Source organism: Pelodiscus sinensis, chromosome 32 (genome assembly GCF_049634645.1).
Source record: "Pelodiscus sinensis isolate JC-2024 chromosome 32, ASM4963464v1, whole genome shotgun sequence".
NCBI classification, from domain to species: Eukaryota; Metazoa; Chordata; order Testudines; family Trionychidae; genus Pelodiscus; species Pelodiscus sinensis.
In genome coordinates this window covers 1255489-1279637 of record NC_134742.1, presented here as the reverse complement: position 1 = coordinate 1279637, position 24149 = coordinate 1255489, and the positions used below count along the sequence as shown (strand labels likewise).

General features: G+C 63.2%; 2 protein-coding genes and 1 long non-coding RNA gene across 3 annotated transcripts in view; 1 reads left to right on the top strand and 2 right to left on the bottom strand.

The window, feature by feature from the left end:
• Window positions 1–1632: 1632 nt before the first annotated feature.
• LOC112544049 (butyrophilin subfamily 1 member A1-like) overlaps window positions 1633–24149 on the bottom strand; it is a 165328-nt gene continuing 142811 nt past the window's right edge. Inside the window, exon 8 of the mRNA XM_075913658.1 lies at window positions 1633–2854. Coding sequence (XP_075769773.1) covers window positions 2346–2854 — 509 coding nt within the window. The 3' untranslated portion in view covers window positions 1633–2345. The remainder of the gene's footprint in view (window positions 2855–24149) is intronic.
• LOC142823188 (uncharacterized) lies at window positions 12051–15514 on the top strand. Its single transcript, XR_012898486.1, has 2 exons — window positions 12051–12610; window positions 14968–15514. It is a non-coding gene; the product is annotated as an uncharacterized LOC142823188 (long non-coding RNA).
• On the bottom strand, window positions 15133–20941 carry LOC142823151 (uncharacterized). The gene is made up of 4 exons (XM_075913705.1): window positions 20696–20941; window positions 19840–19907; window positions 18391–18918; window positions 15133–15667 (listed from the first exon to the last, which is right to left on the bottom strand). The coding sequence occupies exons 1-4, from the start codon at window positions 20905–20907 to the stop codon at window positions 15261–15263; spliced, it is 1215 nt and encodes a 404-aa protein (XP_075769820.1). The 5' UTR covers window positions 20908–20941; the 3' UTR covers window positions 15133–15260.

The following is a 24149-nucleotide window of genomic DNA, read 5'->3' as shown; positions in this document are numbered from 1 at the left end:
AAAAAAAGGGTCCCTGCGCCTTTAAATGAACTCGCTCCGCCCTCCCCTCACGGACTCCGGCCATCGTGGGAGGAAGCCAGAGTTGGGGTGCGACCGCCCTGTGCAGCTCCCTGGCTAAGGGCAGGGGTAGCCCCGCCCCCAAGTCTCCAGGCAGGGTCGGATTAAGACTCTTAGAGGCCCTAAGCACTGAAAAGATGATGGGGGTGCCCCCCCCATGTGTCCTTCAAAATAAAAACACTGGCCCGGCAAATCTCTTTTGGGGGCCCCCTACTCTGCGGGTCCCCCTAAGCGCCTGCTTAGTCTGCCCATTGGGTAACAGCCCTAGCACCGGGGTACATCCCCTCCCCTCCATGGGTGCTGCCTTTGCACCAGGCTACCGGAAAACGCCAGCACCCCCCCCACACACACTTTCCCGCAGCCCATCGCTTGTTCCTCTGCGTTAGAGACCGGGGGTGCCCCTTTAAAAAACCCCGAAAAGTCCCCCAGTCCCTACAGTTTTCAGACCCACGCAATTTTTTTTCCTACCGTTGCAACACGTTTGTTTAAACAACTTCCTGGTGGCCGAGCGGGGGGGGGGGGGGGGGGGACATGTCGGGGGGTAAAAAAGTACAAAACTAATCACGCGCTGTCAAACTTTTCTCCACATGTCGGGGTGGGGACGTCCCCCCCAGACTTCTCTCCAGTACCCTTAAGGGTCCCCTACCACTGGCTGAGAAACACTGGTTTAGACTATACACAGAGCCCGGCGCGGGTACAAAATTTGTACCCGTAGCCACAGCCAGTGATCCCTATAAGCCGAGTGTTTGTGGAGAGATTCCAAGGGCACCCAGTGTATTAGCACAGTTGCCAGCAGCGGGCGGGTCTGTGGGTGGTGCGCACCCACCCAGGCCTCGGTGCACAGAACAAAGTTTATTCCGCACGTGGGCAGGAAACGTGAATGTAAGCCACCCCGGTCCAGTTGGGGGAGTTGGTTCCCAACGCCCGGTGCACCGAAATGCAAGGGCAAGTTGGACTTCCCCGGACGGGCACCCGACCAGTCCTGGATGAGGGACCTGCCAGACCAAGGGGGACTATTTCTGGCTCCACCAGGCCTCCTGGCACTGCCCCACTGGGCCAGGTCCTGGACTTTCCAGCTCCTGCCCCACTTCCCCACCATATGGGGTCCAGCTGCCCCACCTTGCAGCACACCGGGACGCTCCGATCCAGGAACGCCCCTGGGCCTGCCGGACCGGAGCACCCCAGTTCCCAGCACATAAGAACAAGGGGTCCCCCCCCCAGTGTGGCTGGGGGGCCCCCGCTGGCCCAGTGTGGGGACAGGCCCAGCCTGCCTCGCTCCCGCACTGACGTCCGTCCCCCTGGCCTTGCTGGCCAAGCGCCCGCAGGCCAGGGCGGGTGCAGGAGCCGGGGTGAAACCGTGGGTCCTGGGGGGGGGGGAAATGGCTTATTCTGACACCCGGGGGCCGGCTGCACCCCGAACCCCACCCCCCAGCCGCACCCACCCCCCTGAGCACCGATTTCAACAGAGCCTGCAGCTTTTCCTTTTATTTTCCAAAAAAAAAAAAAAAACAGGAAAAAATGGAGCTAAGTCCGGCCCATCTTCTCGGAAGAAATAAAGGCGCCCCCCCCCCCCCCCCCCAGCCGCATCGCTTTGCACCCAGCCCTGTGAACGACTCCTCAGGGACAGGATGAAATTTCTCCTTGGTCTTCAGCAGCAGCCTCACCGTCTCCACTCACCCACTGATGGCAAGGGCTACTCTGGAACCTAATGATGGCACCGGAAATTCTTGCCCTCCGCAGGAGAACTGCCAGCAACAGCGATTTTGCGTCTCCTGAAAGCGTTCAACCCCGTTTCCTTAAAAACCGGGAAAACTCGTCCCACCAATGTTTTATTGTTGTTTTTCCCCCCCTTCCCTTCGGGTTCCCCTGTTCTTTGGTGCGGGTCTGGCTCCGAAATCCCCAACCAGCCGCTAAAACGTCCAGCTCCTCCTTCAGAAAAAAAAAAAAAAGTCTCGCCTGCCTTCTTCGCGCAAAGAGGTTGAGATACCGGAAATGGATCTCGTGGGAACCGAGTAAAAGAAACTCCGCCCAATTGTGCTAATTGCACCTCTTCCACCTGCTTTCAAAACCTCGATTCTCCCTAGTAAGACATCCCGAGGGCCTAGACGTTGGGTGACGTTTTAGAGGCTGCATTGCTTTACCAACAACAAAAAAGGGGGGTATTTTTTAACAGAAAAGACGGTGAAAAGAGAACTACCGTATTTTAGTGAATATAACCCGCGGGTTATGCAAAGTTTTACATACCCCCCCCCCCCCTGCCCCTGCGAGCTATAAGAGCAAGTTGGACCTCAGGGGCACAGCCGGAGGGGGCAGCCGGCCAGGAAGAAAGGGAAGACCCGCTCCCCGTCGAAAGCGGCGGGCGGGAAAACGAAGATGGGGCCGTGGTTGCCGACGTCGAAGAAGGCCACGCGCCCGGCGTCGTAGTCCAGCGTGACTCGGACTCTCCGGGGCACCCCGGGAAGAGGCAGCACCGTCTCGCCGGGGGCGTACGCTCGGTAGCACCCGCCCCAGCGCCCCACCGCCCAGATCTCCTGCGCCGGAGAATGGCTCATCCGCCCCTTCCGCCGCACCGACTCCCGGGCCACCCCCACGGCCCACACCCCCCCGACGCCCACCTCCACCTCCCAGGAGCGCCGGCCCCCCCGGAAGCCCTCCCGGCCCAGCGCGGCCAGGACGGCGTCGAAGCGCTCCGGGTTGTCGGGCAGGTCCTGCGGCGCGGGGCCCCGCCGCACGCCTCTGCCGTCCGCCGACAGGACCAGCTGGGGGTGGGCGGTGGCGGGGTCCAGGGTCACATCCGCTGCAGGGGGGAGGGGAGAGAGAATCAGACCATCAGGGGCAGAGCTCGGCCCTGGGGGAGGCCGGGGCCATTTCTCCCCCGCCCACTAAACAAATCAAATGAGGTTTTTCTGCACGCAGCCAACCTGTGGAACTCCTCGCCACAGGATGCTGTGAAGACCAGGACTTTAAGAAGGTTCAAACAAGAGCTGGATAAATTCATGGAGGTTAGGTCCATCAGTGGCTGTTAGCCAGGATGGGTAAGGAATGGTGTCCCCGGCCTCTGTTTGTCCGTGGCGCTAGCTCTGATTCCGGGGGAAGTCTCAGTATGGCTGGATCAATTGGCCACCCAGGGTTGAGAGGTCTGAGGGCCAGGGTGAAGGGAGAGAGGGTTCCCTGGGAGCTGAGCTGCCCAGGAAAGATTAAAATGCGTCCCAGCGGATCGCCCGTAGCATGTGCTTCTCTGGGCGGTGCACATCGGCACACACCTTGGCGCATAGAATAAAAATGATACCGCACATAATTGGGGGAAAAACCTGTAACAATCACAAATTAACCCGCTGCAGGGGCTGCCCCACCAACCCTAGGTCCTGTGCCCGTCCCCCGCCCGTGAGATTACATAAGCGACCCTCTTCCCCCTCCGCCCACACCATGCTGGGGATGACGCGGACCTATATTTTAATCCCTATAGAAATCAGTGCAACTTTTCCACCATTCCAGAAAAAATCCCGGGCTACCGTTTTTCGCCATTTCGTTCCCCCGCTTTCCCGAGCAACAGCGTCTAACTCCAGCTAGTATTCCTATCGCTGAGTCGCTTGTGCGTTGGCCTCGATTAAAGCGTTGTTCTACTGTCCGTGCGAACGACCCCGTGTGTCGAAACAAGGCTGTATCCCTTTGCACGGCTTCCCGGCACGATCTCGTGAGCAAGGGTCCTCTGAGGGGCTTTTACTGGCGCCGCTCGGATCTAAACACCGAGCCACGGGACAGCCGGGAACAGCACGTGCGGGGTCCCTTTCTTGTCGGGGTCACCTTCTTACCCCCTGGCGGTCGCTGGGTCGGATGCCTGCCCAGACTCACCTTTTCTTCCTACGGTGTCCGCGCCCCACGCCGGGGATCTCCCCACGCCGGTCTCCAGACCCCTCGCCAGTGTCTCTAGAGGGGGGAGACACCAGACGGTCATTTTACGCCCGGACTCCTCCTGCGACACATTGCCGACGGAGGCCGGGGGGCTGGACCCGATGACCCCTCGAGGTCCCGTCGTGCCCTGCGCGTCTAGGATGGCCGTGTTTAGCTTTGTAAGGGACAGGGGCGGAGGGGAAACTTGCTGAGCCAAGCCAGGTGAACGGGAAAGGGAATCTGAGCTAAGCCCGGACCCTCGGTGTGAATCCGGCGCACGACAGAGGAAGTGACCGAGACGCGGGGAAGGGGGGAAGGTGCGAGGTCTACAGGCGGATTTCTAGAAGGCCGAGGCGGTGATGTACCGCCGACGCTTTCCTGCCGGAAGCCAGAAACTTCCCTGTGCGTGGAGGCGGCGGCCAGGCAGAAGGCAATAGAACCTCGTGGGTTCGGAAGGGGAAACTGAGGCACGGGGGGAAAAAGGGGAATCGATTTTTCCCGGCTCGCTCACCGGTGTTCGGTGGAGGAGCCAGAACAAAACCCAGGTCTGCCGACGGCCGCCCCGTGGGTCTGTGTCCAGCATCTGCGCCCTTAACCCCGCTGTTTCTCCGCCCCCCCCCCCCCATTCAGTCATCCAAAAGGCGCTACCCAGTTCGGTCCATTTCACAAGCGAGGGGTGTTGCCGAGAATCCTCGTCACGATTTCAGCGATTTCCATTTGAACTGTCCCGGCCCAAAAAGGAGTGTGTGTGTGTGTGTGTGTGTGTGTGGCGGGGGGGGCACGAGGTTACAAGGTTATTGGGGGGGGTACCGGTACCTTTGCCTTTGTGCTGCTGCTGTTGCAGTACGACTCCCCCTACCCCCCAAAAAAACTCACCTTGCAACCTGCCTGCAACTCGCTTTTGGGTCAGGACCCCCCGTTTGAGACGCGCTGGGGTCCCCTGGGACGCGTGAATTGGGGGAAAGAACGCCAGAGAGCAGAACGTCACGGCCCGGCAGGCATCGGTAGGGTCCGACTCGGCAAAATGCGGAGGGGTTCGGAACGGGTCCCGTCGGAAGAGAGATTAAAATGACGGGGACTTTCAGCTTGGGAAAGAGGAGACTCAGGGGGGATAGGACAGAGGTCTGTAAAATCGTGAGTGGGGTGGGGAAAGTGACTAAGGAAAAGTTGCAGCCGGTCCCCGAGTTGCGAATGGTGTTTGCCGAGTGTGTGGTCTGTAACTCGTTCGTAACTCGGGGAGAGGCTGTATTTACTTCTTCCCACAATATAAGAGCAAAGGGTCGCCCAACGAAATGAAGACGCAGCAGGTTTGAAACAAACCAAAGGAAGTTTGTCATCACTCGGCACACAGTTAACCTGTGGAACTCCTCGCCGGGGGATGTTTTGAAGATCAGGACTTGAACAGGGGTCAAAAAAGAGCCAGATAAATTCATGGAGATTAGGTCCATCCATGGCTGTTAGCCAGGAGAGGTAGGGACGGTATCCCTAGCCTCTGTTAGTCTTTCGCCAGACCCCTTATTCCTCAAAAATCGAGGTTTACAGGATCTTGCGAAAGACGGGGCCGTAGCCTCCGAGACGTCTCGATTTTCCTCCCGCCTCCCCTCTCGGTACCTCTGAATTGCCTCAGCGCCTCCTTTAAAGCGACAGATTGCTGGGAGAAATCCCCGAGTCTCTTCTCCAGCTCCGGAGACGTCCCCGGAGGCAGCAGGAAGGCCTCGCCCCTAGGGATAGAAAACTCTGCCGTGAATTGCATTCATTGCTCCTTGTTCTCCACGGCTCACTTGCCTTTTCTCGGGAACCTCCCGCCAGCCCTGGCTGCTGCCCCGGGGACCCCGGGAACGGATTCCTCTGTGTGTCCTACCCTCACAGACGGTGACAGCGAGGCATAGGCCGTGTTTGCTTCCCCATCATCAGTCTTCAGCCGTAGGCTGCCGAGGCGACTAAGCCCAGACCCACACGGGATGTGGGCACCTCCGTCCCAAATGTAGGCAGCATTGCAACCCACCAAACCCCCTTTGTCTGCCACTAAACTCACTCAACACCTTTTTGCCACAGCGCGCGGCCAACCTGCGGAACTCCTCGCCACAGGACGTTGGGAAGACCAGGACTGAGTTGAAAAAGGAGGTAGATAAATTCATGGCGGTTAGGTCCATCAGTGGCTATTAGCCAGGATGGGTAGGGAGGGTGTCCCTGGCCTCTGTGTGTCTGGAAATCGGTGACAGGAGAGGGATCACGTGAGGATTACCTGTTGTGTTCCCTCCCTGGTGTTGGCCACTGTGGGCAGACCGGACACGGGTCTGGATGGGTCTTTGCTTTGACCCAGCCTGGCCGATCTTACGCATTGATTCGAAAACCAATTCGCAGTTCCAAGCCCCCCGTCCCTCCAGACTTATAACCCGGCATCTCCGCGCCGGACGCCTCTGTTCTGAAAGTTGCCGGAGATCCTCCGCCAATCAACTTCCGGCTCCTTCCGTTTGGAGCTGCGCTATTAGCAGTAGAGCCCCAGGACACACAGAGGAGTCCGGCTTCCATCCCCCTGGGCGTAGCGGTTACGGGCAGACGGGAACGGACCCCGTTTCCCCCCAGCGCCTCTTGAAGCACCGGCGGGAAGGTATGGAAGCCACTTCACGAAGCTTGACGCAGGCAAGACGGGGACGGTGCCCCCCGCTCCCCGCTGCACCCCTGGCGGCTGCAGCTGGGGGCTCTCACGAGAACGAAAAGGCGAGGCGAGGGGGTGGAGAGGGAGCCAGGTTACCTGCTCCGGGTGATCCCGATGCCCTAGGAGGGAGAGGAAGAGAGAGAGGGCGTTGAAGGCGCGTGCGCCAGGCCGGAGAGATCCCGCCTGGGAACGTGTCTCTTTCCGGGGAACCCAGTCCCGTTCCTGGCACGCCCCGTTGTCCCCTTGAGTTGCGACCAGAGGACGCGGGATCGTGGCGTTGCCGTCCGGGCGGCGCTCTTGGACAGACGGACACACGGACGGACGGACACACGCTCTCCGAGACCTGCGTGCCCCGGGCTGGATCGAGTGGCAGCGAAACCGTCCGGGGTGTTTTCGAGAGGCCAACGCGATGGCCACTGGCTTCGGCGCGAGCTACAGAAGCTGCCTTCGCACAGCGGTCACCCCCCCGGATTTAGGTGGGTGGGTGCCGGGGTTGCTCTGGAGAGGTGGGCGCATCAGCGAGAGACTCCAGGGCGCGGGGCCCTCCTCCAGGGACTTTTCCGGTTACCACGCGGGGCCCGCGGGGGGGGGGGTCGCGACACGCGCCTCACCTGCGGGAATTCCCTCCCCGGCAGCCGGCACGCCCCCTCCAGCTCGCCAATCAGGGTGTTCAGGCGGGAAATCTCGGCGGGAAACCCGGCGACCGCGTCCTTGCACCGCCTCGTCATGGCGGCCAATCCCTCCAGCCGGGCCAGCAGGAGGCGCTCTTGCTCCGCCAGGAACTGGCGGAAGTGCTGGAATTCAGCCCCGATGCTCTGCCGCTCCCGTTCGATCTTCTCCTGCAACCGGGAACGGGCCGGTGAAAATCCTGGGGAGAGATCGGGGTAGCCACGCCCCCAAGCGGGGAAGAATTCTCCCAGCGACCTCCTGGGGAGCCGTCCTACACCAGTGGAAGAATTACTCCCCTCCGCTATGTTCCTTCGACATGTTCCCAACCATGTGCGGAATAATTTTATGTGCAAGGCATGTGCGGAGGTGCACCACCCGTAGAAACACAAACCTAGCCAGGTGCACGCTGCGAACCTTCGGGGCTGTGCTGGAATCTCTTCCTGCACACCCGGCTTACGGGGAACGCAGCCCACGGTGTTTTCAGCAGAGACAAGACCCAATAGCCGCAGCCCACTCCAGGCCCAGGTAGCTCTGCCCAGGGGTACATACCAGATATTCCCAGCAAATCTTTCCGGTCTCGGTCAGCCGCAGGAGTTTTTCTCTCTCTGCCTTCAGAGCCTGAAGCCGGGCCTTGATTTGTGCCTGGGACCAGAAAAAGGGCCGGCTGGGGTTTCTTTTTCGGGGGGAATGGACCTCGGTCAACTTTGTGTGATAGGGGAACAGCTCCGGGAAGGACCAAGCAACACGCCAGCCGCTAGCCACGTGAGGCTGTGTACCCGGTGGAGTGAGGCTACTGCTTCAGATCTGGGCTCTGCGGGCTTGTCTGCCGGGGGGGCGTTGGAGGGGGCTGCGAGCGGAGTCCACGCCCGGACTCGTTAGTGTTTGGAAAGCTGCGCCCTTAGACCTCCCCCCCACCCCAAAGGGCACGTTCGTTTCGGTCTCATTCCCTGCCTCTATAACACGTGCCTAGATCAGTCATATTTACCAAAGGAAATGAATAGGTTACACACACAGCGAAGGAAGCGTTTCTTCACGCCACGCGCGCGGTTCACCTGCGGAACTCCTCGCCGCAGGATGCTGTGCAGACCAGGACTGGAACAGGGTTCCAAAAGGAGCTAGATTACTAGCCAGGATGGGCAGGGCCTCTGTTTGTCTGGGAAAGGGGTCACTCGATTCCCCCCACAGCGCTTGGCCTAGAAACTTCCCCGCAGGAGGCCCGCCGACAGCACCGGGTCCTTCCCGAGCTCCCGCCAACGAGGCACGGACACGCAGCGACTCCGGAGAGCGTCCTACCTTGTACGTCTGAGCCGCCTCTTCTGTGGGGACCACGGGGGGCGCCCCGGACTCCCTGCAGCCCACGCAGACGACTTGCCGCTCCTCCGGGCAGGAGCGTTTTCGGGGCTCCCCTTGTGTCTCACACTGGCTCTGCTCCTCCGGTTTTGCTGGGAGCGCCAGCTGTTTCACCAGCTCCACCAGGCTGGCCAGCTCCCGGCTGCACCGCAGGTCTCTCCGGGGGGCCGTCTCCCGGCACTGGGGGCAGGAGAAGCCGGCGGCCGCCTCGGCCCAGCACTCGGCGATGCAGGCGCGGCAGAAGTTGTGCCCACAGTGGATGGACACCGGGTCGGTGAAGTACTCCAGGCAGACGGGGCAGGCGGCTTCCTCCTGGAGTTTCCGCACCGTGGCCATGGTGCCCAGGGAGAGCCGGGCTGCTTACACGGGGCTGCCGGCGGAGCGTGTCCCGGAGGAAGACAACGGGCGGCCTTTCTCCTCCTGGAATGAGCCCCGTCTGGTTCCAGCCCCCGAGGGCCCCGGAGAACAGCCCGGCCCTCCCCGTGCCGGGAGCCACGGACCGACATTCCCAGCTTACAACCGGGTTTTTAAAAAACCAGCTCTTCGAAAGGGCAACGGGAGACCGCACCGCCCGCGGGCGCCCCTCGGCCGATGAACACCATCCCCGGGAAGCCAGGCACAGAGAGAAAAAGCCACAGCGTCCCCCAAGAGTACCCGGTATCGCAGCACGCGGAGCTGATTTGGCTCCGTCGACACGGCGGCGCTGTGTGGGGACACCGGCGTGCCCCGAAATAGCTATGCCACGTCCTCCCAGCCAGCCCGGGATTTCGGGCGCGCGCTCCGACGGCCCTGCCGCTCTCGTTCCACCGGGAGTGAGGGACGTTTCGGGACGGCGGGTATTCCCAAAGCCAGCGCCACCGCACGAAATAACCCGCTGTTCCGAAAGACGTGGAAACACGCCGCACCACTGGCGTAGCTCCAACTGCCTGTCTTACTTCCACCCACCGGGCCTTTCTGTCCAGCGCGGTCTTCAATTTCTCACCGCTGGGCCACTCACCTTGTACTCATGTTATTTATTGGGACGCTCGCGTTGTATTTCTGTTACTTTCTGGTATACCCGCGTTGTATTCATGTTACTTACTGGTACGCTCGCGTTGTATTTCTGTTACTTTCTGGTACGCTCGCGTTGTATTCATGTTACTTACTGGTACGCTCGCGTTGTATTTCTGTTACTTTCTGGTACGCTCGCGTTGTATTTCTGTTACTTACTGGTACACCCATGTTGTATTCATGTTACTTACTGGTACGCTCGCGTTGTATTTCTGTTACTTTCTGGTACGCTCGCGTTGTATTTCTGTTACTTACTGGTACACCCATGTTGTATTCATGTTACTTACTGGTACGCTCGCGTTGTATTTCTGTTACTTTCTGGTATACCCGCGTTGTATTCATGTTACTTACTGGTACGCTCGCGTTGTATTTCTGTTACTTTCTGGTATACCCGTGTTGTATTTCTGTTACTTTCTGGTATACCCGCGTTGTATTCATGTTACTTACTGGTACGCTCGCATTGTATTTCTGTTACTTTCTGGTATACTCGCATTGTATTTCTGTTACTTTCTGGTATACTCGCGTTGTATTTCTGTTACTTTCTGGTATACTCACGGTCTATTCATGTTACTTACTGGTACGCTCGCGTTGTATTTCTGTTACTTTCTGGTATGCTCATGTTGTATTGCTGTTATTAATTGGTACACTCACATTGTATTTCTGTTACTTTCTGGTATGCTCATGTTGTATTTCTGTTATTAATTGGTATGCTCACATTGTATTTTGCCAGAACGGGAGCAGAATAGTATTTCCGCAAGAAGCACTGACTTCTTACAGTAGGAAGTCAGTGCTTTTGCGGAAATTCAAGCGGCCAGTGAAGGCAGCTGGCAAGTTTTTCCAGAAAAGTGGCTGATTTTCTGGAAAAACTGGCCAGTCTAGACACAGCCCTGTTGTATTCATGTTTCTTATTGGTAGACTCACGTGTTTCTGTTACTTACTGGTACGCTCATGTTGTGTTTCTGTGATTAATTGGTACGCTCGTATTGTATTTCTGTTCTTTATTTCCTGGTACACTTGTGTTGAATTTCTGTTATTTCCTGGTACAATCACGTATTTCTGTTACTGATAGATACACTCACATTGTTTTTCTCTTCTTTATTGGTAGACTCATGGGCTAGGTCTAGACTGGCAGGATTTTCCGGAAATGCTTTTAGTGGAAAAGCTTTCCGTTAAAAGCATTTTTGGAACAGAGCATCTAGATTGGCACGGACACTTTTCCGCAAAAGCAATGTCTGGGCAGGTCCGGGCAGGAGTGAGGGTGCAGGAGCAGGTGGAAGGTGGGGGGCTGGGTGGGAGGTGGGGCGCAGGTGGGGGTGCAAGGTCGGGGCAGGAGTGAGGGTGCAGGAGCAGGCAGGAGGTGGGGGGCTGGATGGGAGGTGGGGTGCAGGTGGGGGTGCAAGGTCGGGGCAGGAGTGAGGGTGCAGGAATATTCAGTAAATAACTAGATTATCCTAATTGAAATATTCCAAAAGTAGTCGTGTGAGTGAAAAAAGTTGCGGATTCCAGAGTCTAGAATTTCTTGCCGTTCCTATTGAATAGGGGGTACGGGAAGGTTTGCTAAAAGCCAAGGGGGGACGGGGACCGAAAAAGGTCGGGAACCCCTGGGCTAGGGGATCAGGTCGCAGGATGTCGGGACGGGCTAGTTCGATTTCCGTACAATGACGGGTTACGGTTTCACGACCATTCCCCACTCTTAAGTCGCACGTGCCAAAAAAAGAAAAGCCCAAGTGGCGCGAATGGAAATCAGCCACGGAGGGAACAAAACTTGCCCGTTTGACGTCGTTCCGCGACCCGCCCGCGTGTTTGGGAACGTCCCTGGCTGTCTAGCGGGGACGCCCTGGATGTGCTTGGGACAAGGAGGGAGCGAGCAGGAGGGAAAGCCGGAAAAACCAAGGGCGCTGGATCCAGGCTTGCGGGAAGCGAACGCCGATACAGACTCGGCCTGGTTTGCCTCTTGCTGGCCACGTGGGAAGGAGCCGGGAAGCGGGAAGGGGACGGGATCGGGCCTCTGGCACCCGGCGCAGAGAGAGACAAAAGCAGAGCCAGGAAGGCCGCTGGGAAAACGGACCCACAATCGGACGCGATTGAAAACAACGAGCCGGAAACGCCGACCCGGGCCCGCTTCGGCTCCGAGCCTCGAATCCAGCGCCTCTCCGTGGCCCGGGAGAATCCGCCCCCGTCCGGGGCAGAGCCGGGTGCGATCCACGTCCGTCTGGGTGCCGGGGCCCAGCCCACGCCGGCCGCCACTCGGCCGGTGACCCTACGCCCGGGGGCGGCTCTTCAAAGGAAAAATTGTCACTCCCGCACCCTCACCCGCGACCCTTCCCGTGGCCCCCTGCTTGGACCGGTTTTTCCGGGCAGGGCGCCGCTTGGGGCGGCGAGATCTGACGCTGCGGGGCCCACACACCGCTCTTAAAGGGGCAGCGTTTGGCTTTTTTTTTTTTGCTCAACAACTTCCCCCTTGGTGCAGCGAGCTCTGGCGCTGCGGCCGGAAGCCTGCTTGGGCCAGTTAAAGGGGTGGTGGTTATTTTTCGCCGTGGTTGGCCAGCCCTGCCCTGCGCCGTACCCTGACCGCTGCGTTTTGAAGAAATCCCTGCTATCCGCCGGCTGACCTGCCTTCTCCCCGTCTGCCAGGTGTCGGAAATGCCGGCTGGCAGTTTGCCGGGATGGAAGCGGTTTCCAAAGTGCGCCTTGCAGACGGCCACGCCCTGGGTCTCCGTGCTGCAGGGCAGCGGGGGGGGGGGGCTACCCTGCCCAGCCTGGCCCCCCCAGGCCCGGGAAGCCCCCCGAAAAGTTTCCAAAGTTTCAGCCTGTCTGAAAAGCGTCCCGTGGGCAGCGGCTGTTAGAGAAAAGGGGACTTTCCGGACCCTGGCGGGATTGCGACAGGGACTCGGGGCCGGCCTGGCTCTGGCTGCGCAGGGAGTCACAGGCTGAGTTACGCGCCGGGGGAGGGACCCTGCCTCTGTCTGCGGAGTGGGGCAGGGAGCCGGGGGGTTGGCTCGGGAGCGGGGCAGCGCCTGGCTTTGTGGGGGCGAGGAGGGAACAGAGCCCTCCCCCCTGGAATTCCCACCCCCAGCTAGGTATTGGCGCCGTGCCCAGGGAAACTGAGGCACGCACCCAGGGTTGAGCGGTTGAAATCAGAGGGAGGCTGGAGGGCTGTGGGGGGACAGGGACAGGAGTGAGGGCGGGGTAGGTTGGAGCTTGAGGGCGGGGTGGTGTGGGGGCACGGCATTTGGAAAGAGGCGGGCCCTGGGGCAGGAAGAAGCGGGTGTGGGGGGCGGAGTCTGGGGCAAAAGCAGAGGTCTAGTGCACCGCTCGACCTCCCCCCCCCCCCCCGGAAAAGACAAAGTTGGTTCAGGCCACTGATAAGGCTACTGGGGGGGGGCGGTTATATTGCCCAGCTGGCCTGGGACTCCCCCCCCTGGAGGAGCTGGGACGGGGAGGGAGGGGGAGCCGGGAGGGCCCTGGCCAGGAGGGGGTTAACCCAGCCCTGAGGGCGGAGAAGGCCACGCCCCCTTCCCCTACTGGGCACGCCCGGGCTATAAAAGGGAGCAACCCAGTTCAGTGCAGGCCGACAGCCGGAGGGAGAGGACGTGCCAGGTGCTGAGTGTGACGTGTGTGAGAGGGGCAGGGCGTCTCCCCCCCACCCGTGCTGTGGGACGGACCCTCTGCCCCTCAGCGTGTCTGGGGGGGCTAATGGCCGGGCTAGGAGAGGGGCCTGCCCTGGTGCTGAACTCGAAGGGGAGGACGTGCTCTCTGGAGGCAGAATTAAATAATTGAATAGTAGTTTGATTAGGAGGCCCACACCTTGGACTGCCCATCTCCCAAGGGGGTGGGGCCGCAGGGCCCCCTAAGTTGGGTGTCTGGGTGTTCCCCTCGCGAAAGGCTCCCAATCTGCCAACAGCTGATGTGGGGTGGTGCACACTCATGCATGCCTCGGTGCCCATCGAAAAATTATTCCGCACATGGCTGGGAACGTTGGTGGGGGGGACCCCCTCTTTAAATCCTTCACCGCCCACCCCAGGGAAAGGGGGGGGTGTATGAACCCTTCTCCCCATCGTGCAGGCTCTGAGCCCAGCGACCAGACTGGGCCCCACAGCGTGGTGACGAGTTTACTCACCCAACGGCAATGGAAATTTGGTCACGCTCTCCTCTGAGGCTCCGCCCCTTCCCCTGAGGTCAGGGCTGTCCTCTGAGGGGAGTGCAGACCCTGGGACAACCCGCCTGATGCAGGTCCCACCCCTGCTCTCCCCCAGCCCTCCCTTACCTCCTCCCCCATGACGAGGGGGCTGGCTTGGCAGAGGCAGGTTTCATCCGGGCTAACAGCCCTTGGTGGACCTAACCTTCATGAATGAATCTAGCTCTTTTCTGAACCCTATTAAATGCCTGGGCTTCCCCACATCCTGCAGCAAGGAGTTCCACAGGTTGGCTGTGCGCTGCGTCCAGAAAAACTTCCTTTGGCTTGTTTCAAACCTGCGGCCTCTTCATTTCATTGGGTGACTCCTAGTTCTTATATCTATCCCCACACACACCCCCACACACCCTCAATCTATCCCCACACCCCCTCTATCTATCCACACCCCCTCCCATCTGTCTATCCCCACACACCCCCTCTATCTATCCACACCCCCTCCCATCTATCCCCACACACCCCCTCTATCCTCACACACCCCCACACACACTACCTATCCCCACCCCCCATCTATCCCCACCCCCACCCCCCTCTATCCCCACCCCCACCCATCTATCCCCACATAACCCCTCTATCCATCCCCACACACCCCCTCTATCTATCCCCACACCCCCTCTATCTATCTCTGCCTGGCCTCTCCTCCCCGAAATATTCCAGCAGTCGGTCGGCAGGACCCTTCCGAGTCCCTCTGCTCCCGGCCTTAATCCCCCATCCGGGGACTTTCCTTGTTTAAAAAAACCCAACCCCCACCCGGGGGCACTGACGCCGAGGAGAGACCCGCCTGCCCCCCGTGCTGTGGGGGGGTAGGAACGTACCTTCAGCAAGACCCCTCCTGCTTTGCTCTGAGAATGAATCCGAGCCCCACCTGCTGTGACCCACAGAGCCCCCTCCCTTGCTGCCGTGGGGGAGAGCAAACCCCTCCCAAAAAGGCCTGCCCGGTGGGGGGGGGGAGGGGAAACGGGGCCCGGGGCATGGGACGTCAACCAACACCACGTACCTGGCAGGCTGAGCGCGCCCACCGCCAGCAGCTTGCGCGTCTGTGGGTGGTGCACATTTGCACCGGCCTCGGTGCACGTAACAAAATGTATTCCCCACGCAGATGGAAAAACTATGCCCATTGCTTCCAGGGGCTGCCGCGAAGACGGGCAGCGTGGGCTAACGCTCGGAGCCAGCAGGGGAGGTGTGGCGCCAGAACTCTCCGCCGGCCTGCATTCACCCTCGCCTGCCTCAGTTTCCCTCCGCCGCCAGAAAGGCGATTGGCCTGTTCAAGAAGCGAACCTTTATTGCACACGGGAAGAGAGACAGAACGAGGCGCCAGGGGAGCGACGCGCGGAGACCCCGGGGGGACGCCATTCGGAGGGGCGGGGGCGGAAGGAGGGAGGAGCCGCCCGGTCACGCGTCCGTGAAGGGGCGGCGGTGGATGCGGGCGGCCTCCCCGGGGCTGGCGCGGAAGGGGTGGTGCGCCGGGGCCCGGCGCCAGGGGGAGAGCGTGTGCGGGGGGGTGGGGAAGCCGGCCGGCGCGGGGGAGCTGTTCTGCAGGGGCTGCAGGGGGACGCGGGACTTGAGGTATTTCTCCATCATCTCGAGCAGGCACCGCAGGATGTCGGTTTGTTCCCGCAGCAGCCCCAGCATCTCCCGCTGCGTCCTCCGGTCCTGGTCCTCGGCGCGGGCCGGCGCCGGCTTCTCCCAGAGCCTCGACACCGCCTCGGCCAGCCCGTCGGGCGGCGCATCGTCCCGCCGCCTCTTGGGCCCTCGGCCGCCCGGGAAGGGCCCCTCTGCCGCGCTGCCACCTGCGAACGCTGCAAAAAGGAGGCTCGGTCAGCGGGGCGACACCCCCCCCTCTTCCCCAGCAGCCCCACCGAAAGCGCGTGTGTCCACGGGTGGTGCACATGCCTCGGCGCGCAGAATAAATTTATTCCGCACGTGAGCGGGACGAGTTAGCGGACACGGGCGGCGTGGGCTACGGCTCGGAGCACGCAGGGGGCGAATGGAGCCAGGACTCCTGGGTTCTCTCTCTGGGTCCGGCTGTATTCACCCCTCCCCCTTGGGTGCCTCAGTTTCCCTCCGACGTCCTAAAGGCGGTTTTCCTTTTCAAGCAGCTGGTCGCGCTTGGAAACGGAGTCAGAAATAGGCAGCAGGGACGTCCGCCCTTTCCCCCACTGGGCCCCTGGGCTCTGGGACACCGTCCGGTGATGGGGGGAGGTAAACGGGCACTAGATCGGGGGCGGGGAACCCGCTGCCCGGGGGCCAGATGTGGCCCTTGGCCTTCCTGGGTTCGGTCCCCGAGTCTCAGGGCTCTCCTCCAGCATTGGGGGGCTGGGGGTCCAGCCTTGCAGCCCCCCTCATCCTGCCCACACCCCGCGCCCCCCCACTCTGCTCCTTCCCTTCCCACCCCCTCTAGCCCCCTCCCTTCCTCCCTCCCAGACCTCGTGCCCCCTCTCCACTCCTGCTACCTCCCATCCTCACCAATCGCCTCCTGCCCCCCCACCCAGACCCCCTCCACCCCCCATTCTGCTCCTCCCCCTCCCACCCCCACAAGCCCCCTCCCTTCCTCCCAGACCCCGTGCCCCCTCTCCGCTTCTGCCCCCTCCCACCCTCACCAACCCCCTCCTCCTGCCCCACCCAGACCCCCTGGCCCCCCACTCTGCTCCTGTCCCGTCCCACCCCCACCAGCCCCACCCCTCCCTCCCAGACCCCGTGCCCCCTCTCCACTCCTGCGCCCTCCCACCAACCTCTTCCTGCCCCTCCTTCCTGTCCAAACCCCCCACCCCCTCCTCCGCTGCTGCCCCCCCTCGCCCCCAATACCCCCTCCCTCCCGCCCAGACTCTGCCCCCACTCGGCTCCTGCCCCTCCCACTCACCTACTCCTGCCCCCTCCCTCCCGTTACACTACTGGACTTTAAGGGGAGCAGCCTGATCACAGCTGCACCCTGGGGGGGGAGGGGCTCAGGGGGTGGCCCCAAAGTCGGTACAACGGGGGCCATGTGAGGTGTCAAACAAAAGCTCGCGTCCTCCTGATTCTGCGTGCGCTACCCGTGCACTTGTGCGATGTCTGCGTGCGGAGTTATGCACGGGGGGGTGTTCTCGGGGGCCTGCAATCGTGCGGCTCCAGGGACAATGGCTCTCGAGGTGCCGGGCCGCCCCCGAGGGTCGGCTCTGGGACCTGCCCACCGGCCAGCGTCAGCGCCGCCGGCGTGGGACACGGGGCCGGCTGGGGAGACACCAGCAGGGAGAGAAAATCCTGTCTCCACTTCTGCCTCTTTCCCCGGCTCTTTGTCCCTCGCCAGCCTGCAGCTGGGAAGGAGCCCGGCCCCGTCTCTGCGGAACGGATGCAAATGAGGGCCTCATTTGCATGAGTCACGATCTCATTTGCATCTTTGCCGCCGCTCCGGTGGGGCCCAAACACCGAGCCGTGGGGGACGTTTTCTTTTGGCACAAAAGCCCCTTTTCCCGCCAGCCCTGCGTTTCGGGGGAGAAGGGGGGAGGGGCGGGCGCAGAAAGAAAACATCCCCACGCCGTGTGTGTGCGCAAAAGCAGCGCCGCCGAAATATGCAAATGAGATCGCAGCTCATGCAAATGAGGCCCTCGTTTGCATATTTTTTGCCGAGAACTCTCGTACACCAGAGACTTTTAAGCTGGCTGTTGGCAACATCTCTGCTAGAGCCGGCATCAAGAGCTGGGAGATTCGCTGCATGGGACGTATTCTCCTTAACCACCTCTTCTTTCCTTTAGTAATAAACCTTTCGATTTTAGCTCTAAAGGATCGGCCCAGCGCGATCTTGGGGGTAAGATCCAGAGTGTAAACTGCCCGGGGATCTGTGCCTGGTTCTTTGGGACCAGGAGGACCCGTTCGGGATGGGTGAAATTGGTTCTCTAGCCCCTCACCTGTGTCTCAGGCCTGGGCCCAACTGCGGCCCAGGGAAAGCTGGGGTGTCAGACGGGTTTTGCTTGGGAGGTTTCCTGCTGGCCGGAATGTATCTAGCTCCTTTTTGAACCCTATTAAAATCCTGATCTTCACCACCTCCTCCAGCAAGGAGTTCCACAGGTTGTGCGCGGCGCGAAGAACACCTTCCTTTGATTTCTTTTAAACCTGCTGCCGATGATTTTAATTTGGGCAACCCCTAGTTCTTGTGTTCGGAGTAGGGGGCTTGGAAGTGACCCCCTGCCCTCTCTTTTGGGACCTCTGCCCATCTGTCTTGCGGATCAACGTCTGGGAACCGAGAGGAAGAAATTGAAGCCACCGCAGGACTTGAAGGGCAGAAATTTAGGTCCCAGCACCCCAAGCCGGCTTCCCAGCAGCTCCCTTCCACAAGCTGAACCCCTCTACTAGCCTGAGTCCCCGAGTCTCTGGTGTGTGAAGGGACGTGTGTGTGTCGCACTTGTGTGCTGCCCGCGACTGATTTTTCTGTGGGTCAGCGGTTCCCCCGCGACCCAAAACAGGTTCCCTGCCCTCGCAAGGACCGCCGGCTATTCATCAGCATGTGTGCGCCCCCCTCCCCCCCCCCCCCATGGCACGTACTCACCGGACGTCCCCTCCCCGGCGTCCTGCGCAGCCCCGCTGCACCGCAGTGGCGCCTGGCCGGCGAACAGCTCCCGGTTCTCCAAAATGCCGGCTTTCCCAGTCGCCGCCTCCTCATCCTCGTCCAGCCGCTCCTCTTTCCAGGCCCCGGCGGCCGGGGCCTCCGGCTCCTCCTGCCGACTCGTGGTGGCAGGAGTGGGATGGTCGCCGAGGATGGCGTGCAGCTCCGTGTAGAAGCGGCAGGTCTGGGGGGCGGCCCCCGCCCGGGCGTTGGCCTCCCTGACCTTCAGGTAGGCCTGCCGCAGCTCCTTGGCTTTGGCCCGGCACTGCTGCACGTCTCGGTGGAAGCCCCGCTCCACCATGGCCCGGGAGATCTGCTCGTAGACGACCAGGTTCCTCCGGTTGGACCGCAGCCGGGCCTGCACGGCGTCCTTCCCCCACAGGCCCAGGAGAGCCAGCACCTCCCGCTCGCTCCAGGCCGGCGCCCGCTTGGCTCGGGGGCCCAGCATCCTCGGCCGGTCCGGCGAGCGCCCTGCGCCGAACAGAGACAACGTGGGAAAATTAGGAGGGGAGGGGGCGTTGGCGGAACCGCACGAGGCCAGGGCCCGTCGGACGCATCGGGGTGGCCACCCCCCGGCCCTGCGCTTTTTTTAGGGGGTCCCAACCATCCTATGTTGTGGGGGGCCAGTGATGCTCCGCAGTAGCCAGTGTTCTTTTCTGTCCACGTGCGGAATAAATTTTTACGTGCGCAGAGGCATGCGCGAAGAGGGCGCCGCCAGGAGAAACACAAAACCTAGGCCCCCATACGCCCTGGGGGAGGAGGTACGAGGCAGGGTGGGGGTACAGCAGGGCCGGGCTTGGGGGAAGGGAGGAGGAGTTGCCTCCGGCCCTGCACCCCCACCTCCTGGGACGGTCCAGCGGTAAGCAGGGCGTGTGTGCGGCCGTTCAGGAACGAGTCCAGTGCCACCCAGCTGATTAAAGTGCCCTCAGCTAGGTTGGTGTTTCGGCTGGTGGTGCACACGCCCATGGGTCTCGGCGCACGTAACAAAACTTATTCTGCACAAAGGTTAGCGGGAACCCTGGCTGCCCAGAGACTGCAGGGGTTTGGGCCCCAGCCCCACGGCAGAGAGTGCCAGACACGGACACACGAGATCAGCAGCCCACAGCGGTGTGGCGACACTTTTTGTGGAGGGGTGGGCGTTGCCGAAAGCCAGGGGTCCCCAAACGTAGCTTGCACCCCCTTAGCTCTGTCTGTGCCCCCTCTCCCCAAAGCGGGGGCCAGGGCCCGGCAGTGGCTCTGGGGGGGGGGGGGGGGAGGACAAACCCAAATCATGGATCCTGCAGCCGGGACCTCGCCCTGTGGGTGGCTCCGGACGGACACACAAAGGTCCCACAGCCAGCTGCGGGGGACACACCCCACCCACCCCCCGCTCCGGCCCTGCCGGGCACCTACCGGGTACTGCCGGTTTCTCCTCGCGCCGGCCGGTTCTCTCCCTCCGTCCGCCGGCTCTGCGCCCAGCCCTGGGGAAAGAGACGGGGGGGGGGGGTTATCGGTTGGCACTCGAAGAGCCAGGACCCCCCCACGGCACTCGCTGGGGAGCCAGGTCTCCGACAGAGCGGCCCCCCCGGCCCCGCTTTCGGAATAACGCCTTTGGAAAAGGGAGCTTCGCCCCCCCCTTCCTCCCCCAGCATCAGGAGTTTTCATTTCGACATCCCCCCCCCCCCACACACACACACCCCTGGTTGCAAAATCGTTTCGAAATAACGGGGCCTGGTGGTTTGCACGGGCGGAGGGCGATTTCGAAAGAAGGGCGATTTCGAAAGAGCGCCCTGCGGGTGGCCGGGCCCCTGGGGGGGGGGGTGGCCGCGGCGGGAGGGGTCCCTTGCGCGCAGGCGGAGCGCCCGGCTCTCCCCCACCTTGCGCGCCCCGCGCTGGCTCTCACGATCTTGCGCGCCGGGATTGCGCGCTGCAGGGGGGGGGCGCCCGGTTCTCCCGATCTTGCGCGCCGGGATTGCGCGCTGCAGGGGGGGGTCGCCCGGTTCTCCCGATCTTGCGCGCCCCGCGCCGGGATTGCGCGCTCCAGAGCGCGCGGGGAAGGGGGGGGGTCGCCCGGTTCTCACGCTCTTGCGCGCTGCAGGGCCCCCCGGGAAGCAGCCGCCGCGGCCCGCAGGCCCCACGGAGAGCCCCGGCGCGCCCTGAGCGCGGTGCGTGCGCGCAGGGAGCGCCCCGGAGAGGCGGGGAAAGGCGCCAGGCCGGGCGGAGACCTGGCTCTTGGGGAGGGGGGGGGCCCAGCGCGGCGCCTTCCTACCCAGGCGGCCTCCTGGCCGGGCAGCGCTGCGCGTCTCCTGCGCCCTCGCCAAGCCCCGGGGCTGGAGCCAAGTGGCCGGCGGTGCGCGCCGGGCCCGGGGGACGCTCGGCGGAGGATGCGGGCGGGGAGCCGAGTAGACACACAAAGGCGGCTTCAATTTCCAGCAGGCTGGGACAGGAACTGGGTGGTTCCCCTTCCTCCCTCGGTCTCATTGGCCCAGGCGCGGCGGTGACCTCCCCAGGCTGAGCCCGGCTTGAGGGGGGCGCTGTGACCCCCAACCAGAGCGGTGACCCCCCCCCAGGCTGAGCCCGGCTTGTGGGGGGAGCCAGGACCCCCAACCAGGGCAGTGACCCCCCCAGTCTGAGCCCGGCTTGAGGGGGGAGCTGTGACCCCCAACCAGGGCAGTGACCCCCCCAGTCTGAGCCCAGCTTGTGGGGGGAGCCAGGACCCCCAACCAGGGCAGTGACCCCCCCAGTCTGAGCCCAGCTTGTGGGGGGCGCTGTGACCCCCAACCAGAGCGGTGACCCCCCCCCAGGCTGAGCCCGGCGTGTGGGGGGAGCTGTGACCCCCAACCAGAGCAGTGACCCCCCCCCCCCAGGCTGAGCCCGGCTTGTGGGGGGCGCTGTGACCCCCAACCAGAGCAGTGACCCCCCCCAGGCTGAGCCCGGCTTGTGGGGGGAGCTGTGACCCCCAACCAGAGCTGTGACCCCCCCCAGGCTGAGCCCGGCTTGTGGGGGGAGCTGTGACCCCCCCCAGGCTGAGCCCGGCTTGTGGGGGGAGCTGTGACCCCCAACCAGAGCGGTGACCCCCCCCAGGCTGAGCCCGGCTTGTGGGGGGAGCTGTGACCCCCAACCAGAGCTGTGACCCCCCCCAGGCTGAGCCCGGCTTGTGGGGGGAGCTGTGACCCCCAACCAGAGCGGTGACCCCCCCCAGGCTGAGCCCGGCTTGTGGGGGGCGCTGTGACCCCCAACCAGAGCAGTGACCCCCCCCCAGGCTGAGCCCGGCTTGTGGGGGGAGCTGTGACCCCCCCAGGCTGAGCCCGGCTTGTGGGGGGAGCTGTGACCCCCAACCAGAGCAGTGACCCCCCCCCAGGCTGAGCCCGGCTTGTGGGGGGAGCTGTGACCCCCAACCAGAGCGGTGACCCCCCCCAGGCTGAGCCCGGCTTGTGGGGGGCGCTGTGACCCCCAACCAGAGCGGTGACCCCCCCCAGGCTGAGCCCGGCTTGTGGGGGGCGCTGTGACCCCCAACCAGAGCTGTGACCCCCCCCAGGCTGAGCCCGGCTTGTGGGGGGAGCTGTGACCCCCAACCAGAGCGGTGACCCCCCCCAGGCTGAGCCCGGCTTGTGGGGGGCGCTGTGACCCCCAACCAGAGCGGTGACCCCCCCCGAGGCTGAGCCCGGCTTGTGGGGGGAGCTGTGACCCCCAACCAGAGCAGTGACCCCCCCAGGCTGAGCCCGGCTTGTGGGGGGAGCTGTGACCCCCAACCAGAGCAGTGACCCCCCCAGGCTGAGCCCGGCTTGTGGGGGGCGCTGTGACCCCCAACCAGAGCGGTGACCCCCCCCCAGGCTGAGCCCGGCTTGTGGGGGGAGCTGTGACCCCCAACCAGAGCAGTGACCCCCCCAGGCTGAGCCCGGCTTGTGGGGGGAGCTGTGACCCCCAACCAGAGCAGTGACCCCCCCCAGGCTGAGCCCGGCTTGTGGGGGGAGCTGTGACCCCCCCCAGGCTGAGCCCGGCTTGTGGGGGAGCTGTGACCCCCCCCAGGCTGAGCCCGGCTTGTGGGGGGCGCTGTGACCCCCAACCAGAGCGGTGACCCCCCCCAGGCTGAGCCCGGCTTGTGGGGGGAGCTGTGACCCCCCCAGGCTGAGCCCGGCTTGAGGGGGGAGCTGTGACCCCCAACCAGAGCGGTGACCCCCCCCCCAGGCTGAGCCCGGCTTGAGGGGGGAGCTGTGACCCCCAACCAGAGCGGTGACCCCCCCCAGGCTGAGCCCGGCTTGTGGGGGGAGCTGTGACCCCCCCAGGCTGAGCCCGGCTTGTGGGGGGGAGCTGTGACCCCCCCCAGGCTGAGCCCGGCTTGAGGGGGGAGCTGTGACCCCCAACCAGAGCAGTGACCCCCCCCCCAGGCTGAGCCCGGCTTGTGGGGGGAGCTGTGACCCCCCCCAGGCTGAGCCCGGCTTGAGGGGGGAGCTGTGACCCCCAACCAGAGCAGTGACCCCCCCAGGCTGAGCCCGGCTTGTGGGGGGAGCTGTGACCCCCAACCAGAGCAGTGACTCCCCCCCCAGGCTGAGCCCGGCTTGAGGGGGGAGCTGTGACCCCCAACCAGAGCGGTGACCCTCCCCCCAGGCTGAGCCCGGCTTGTGGGGGGAGCTGTGACCCCCAACCAGAGCGGTGACCCTCCCCCCAGGCTGAGCCCGGCTTGAGGGGGGAGCTGTGACCCCCAACCAGAGCGGTGACCCTCCCCCCAGGCTGAGCCCGGCTTGTGGGGGGAGCTGTGACCCCCAACCAGAGCGGTGACCCCCCCCAGGCTGAGCCCGGCTTGTGGGGGGAGCTGTGACCCCCAACCAGAGCGGTGACCCCCCCCCAGGCTGAGCCCGGCGTGTGAGGGGAGCTGTGACCCCCAACCAGAGCAGTGACCCCCCCCAGTCTGAGCCCGGCTTGTGGGGAGAGCTGTGACCCCCAACCAGAGCAGTGACCCCCCCCCAGTCTGAGCCCTGCGTGTGGGGGGGAGCTGTGACCCCCAACCAGGGCGGTGACCCCCCCAGTCTGAGCCCAGCTTGTGGGGAGAGCCAGGACCCCCAACCAGGGCAGTGACCCCCCCGAGTCTGAGCCCGGCTTGTGGGGGGAGCTGTGACCCCCAACCAGGGCGGTGACCCCCCCAGTCTGAGCCCGGCTTGTGGGGGGAGCTGTGACCCCCAACCAGGGCGGTGACCCCCCCAGTCTGAGCCCGGCTTGTGGGGAGAGCCAGGACCCCCAACCAGGGCAGTGACCCCCCCGAGTCTGAGCCCGGCTTGTGGGGGGAGCTGTGACCCCCAACCAGGGCGGTGACCCCCCCAGTCTGAGCCCGGCTTGTGGGGGGAGCTGTGACCCCCAACCAGGGCGGTGACCCCCCCAGTCTGAGCCCGGCTTGTGGGGGGAGCCAGGACCCCCAACCAGGGTGGTGACCCCCCCAGTCTGAGCCCGGCTTGTGGGGAGAGCCAGGACTCCCAACCAGCCGGCGGTTTCGAAATGTGTCCTCCCCAGGGGAGCGGCGCGCGTCCTGGAACCAGAAGGAGCAGGCCAGGCCCAGACGGGCTCTCGGTCCCGTTGCCACCGTCCGTGCGTCTCGCCGGGCGGGCGTCCGTCCGCTCCACAGGGCCCCCCCCCCCCCGCCAGGAGCCACGCCCGTTGGGAATGGCGGCGCGTCTTTCGAAAGAGCTGATTTCGCAACACGGCGCCTCTAGGCAGCACGGCTTTCGAAA

Coding starts and splice junctions, on each gene's coding strand:
- LOC142823151 (XM_075913705.1), bottom strand. CDS start 20,907: ATGAGACCGAGGGAGGAAGGGGAACCACCCAGTTCCTGTCCCAGCCTG. Junction 18,919..19,839: donor GGAGAAACCGGCAGTACCCG/GTAGGTGCCCGG, acceptor TGTTCGGCGCAG/GGCGCTCGCCGGACCGGCCG. Junction 15,668..18,390: donor CGCCGGGGAGGGGACGTCCG/GTGAGTACGTGC, acceptor TCCTTTTTGCAG/CGTTCGCAGGTGGCAGCGCG.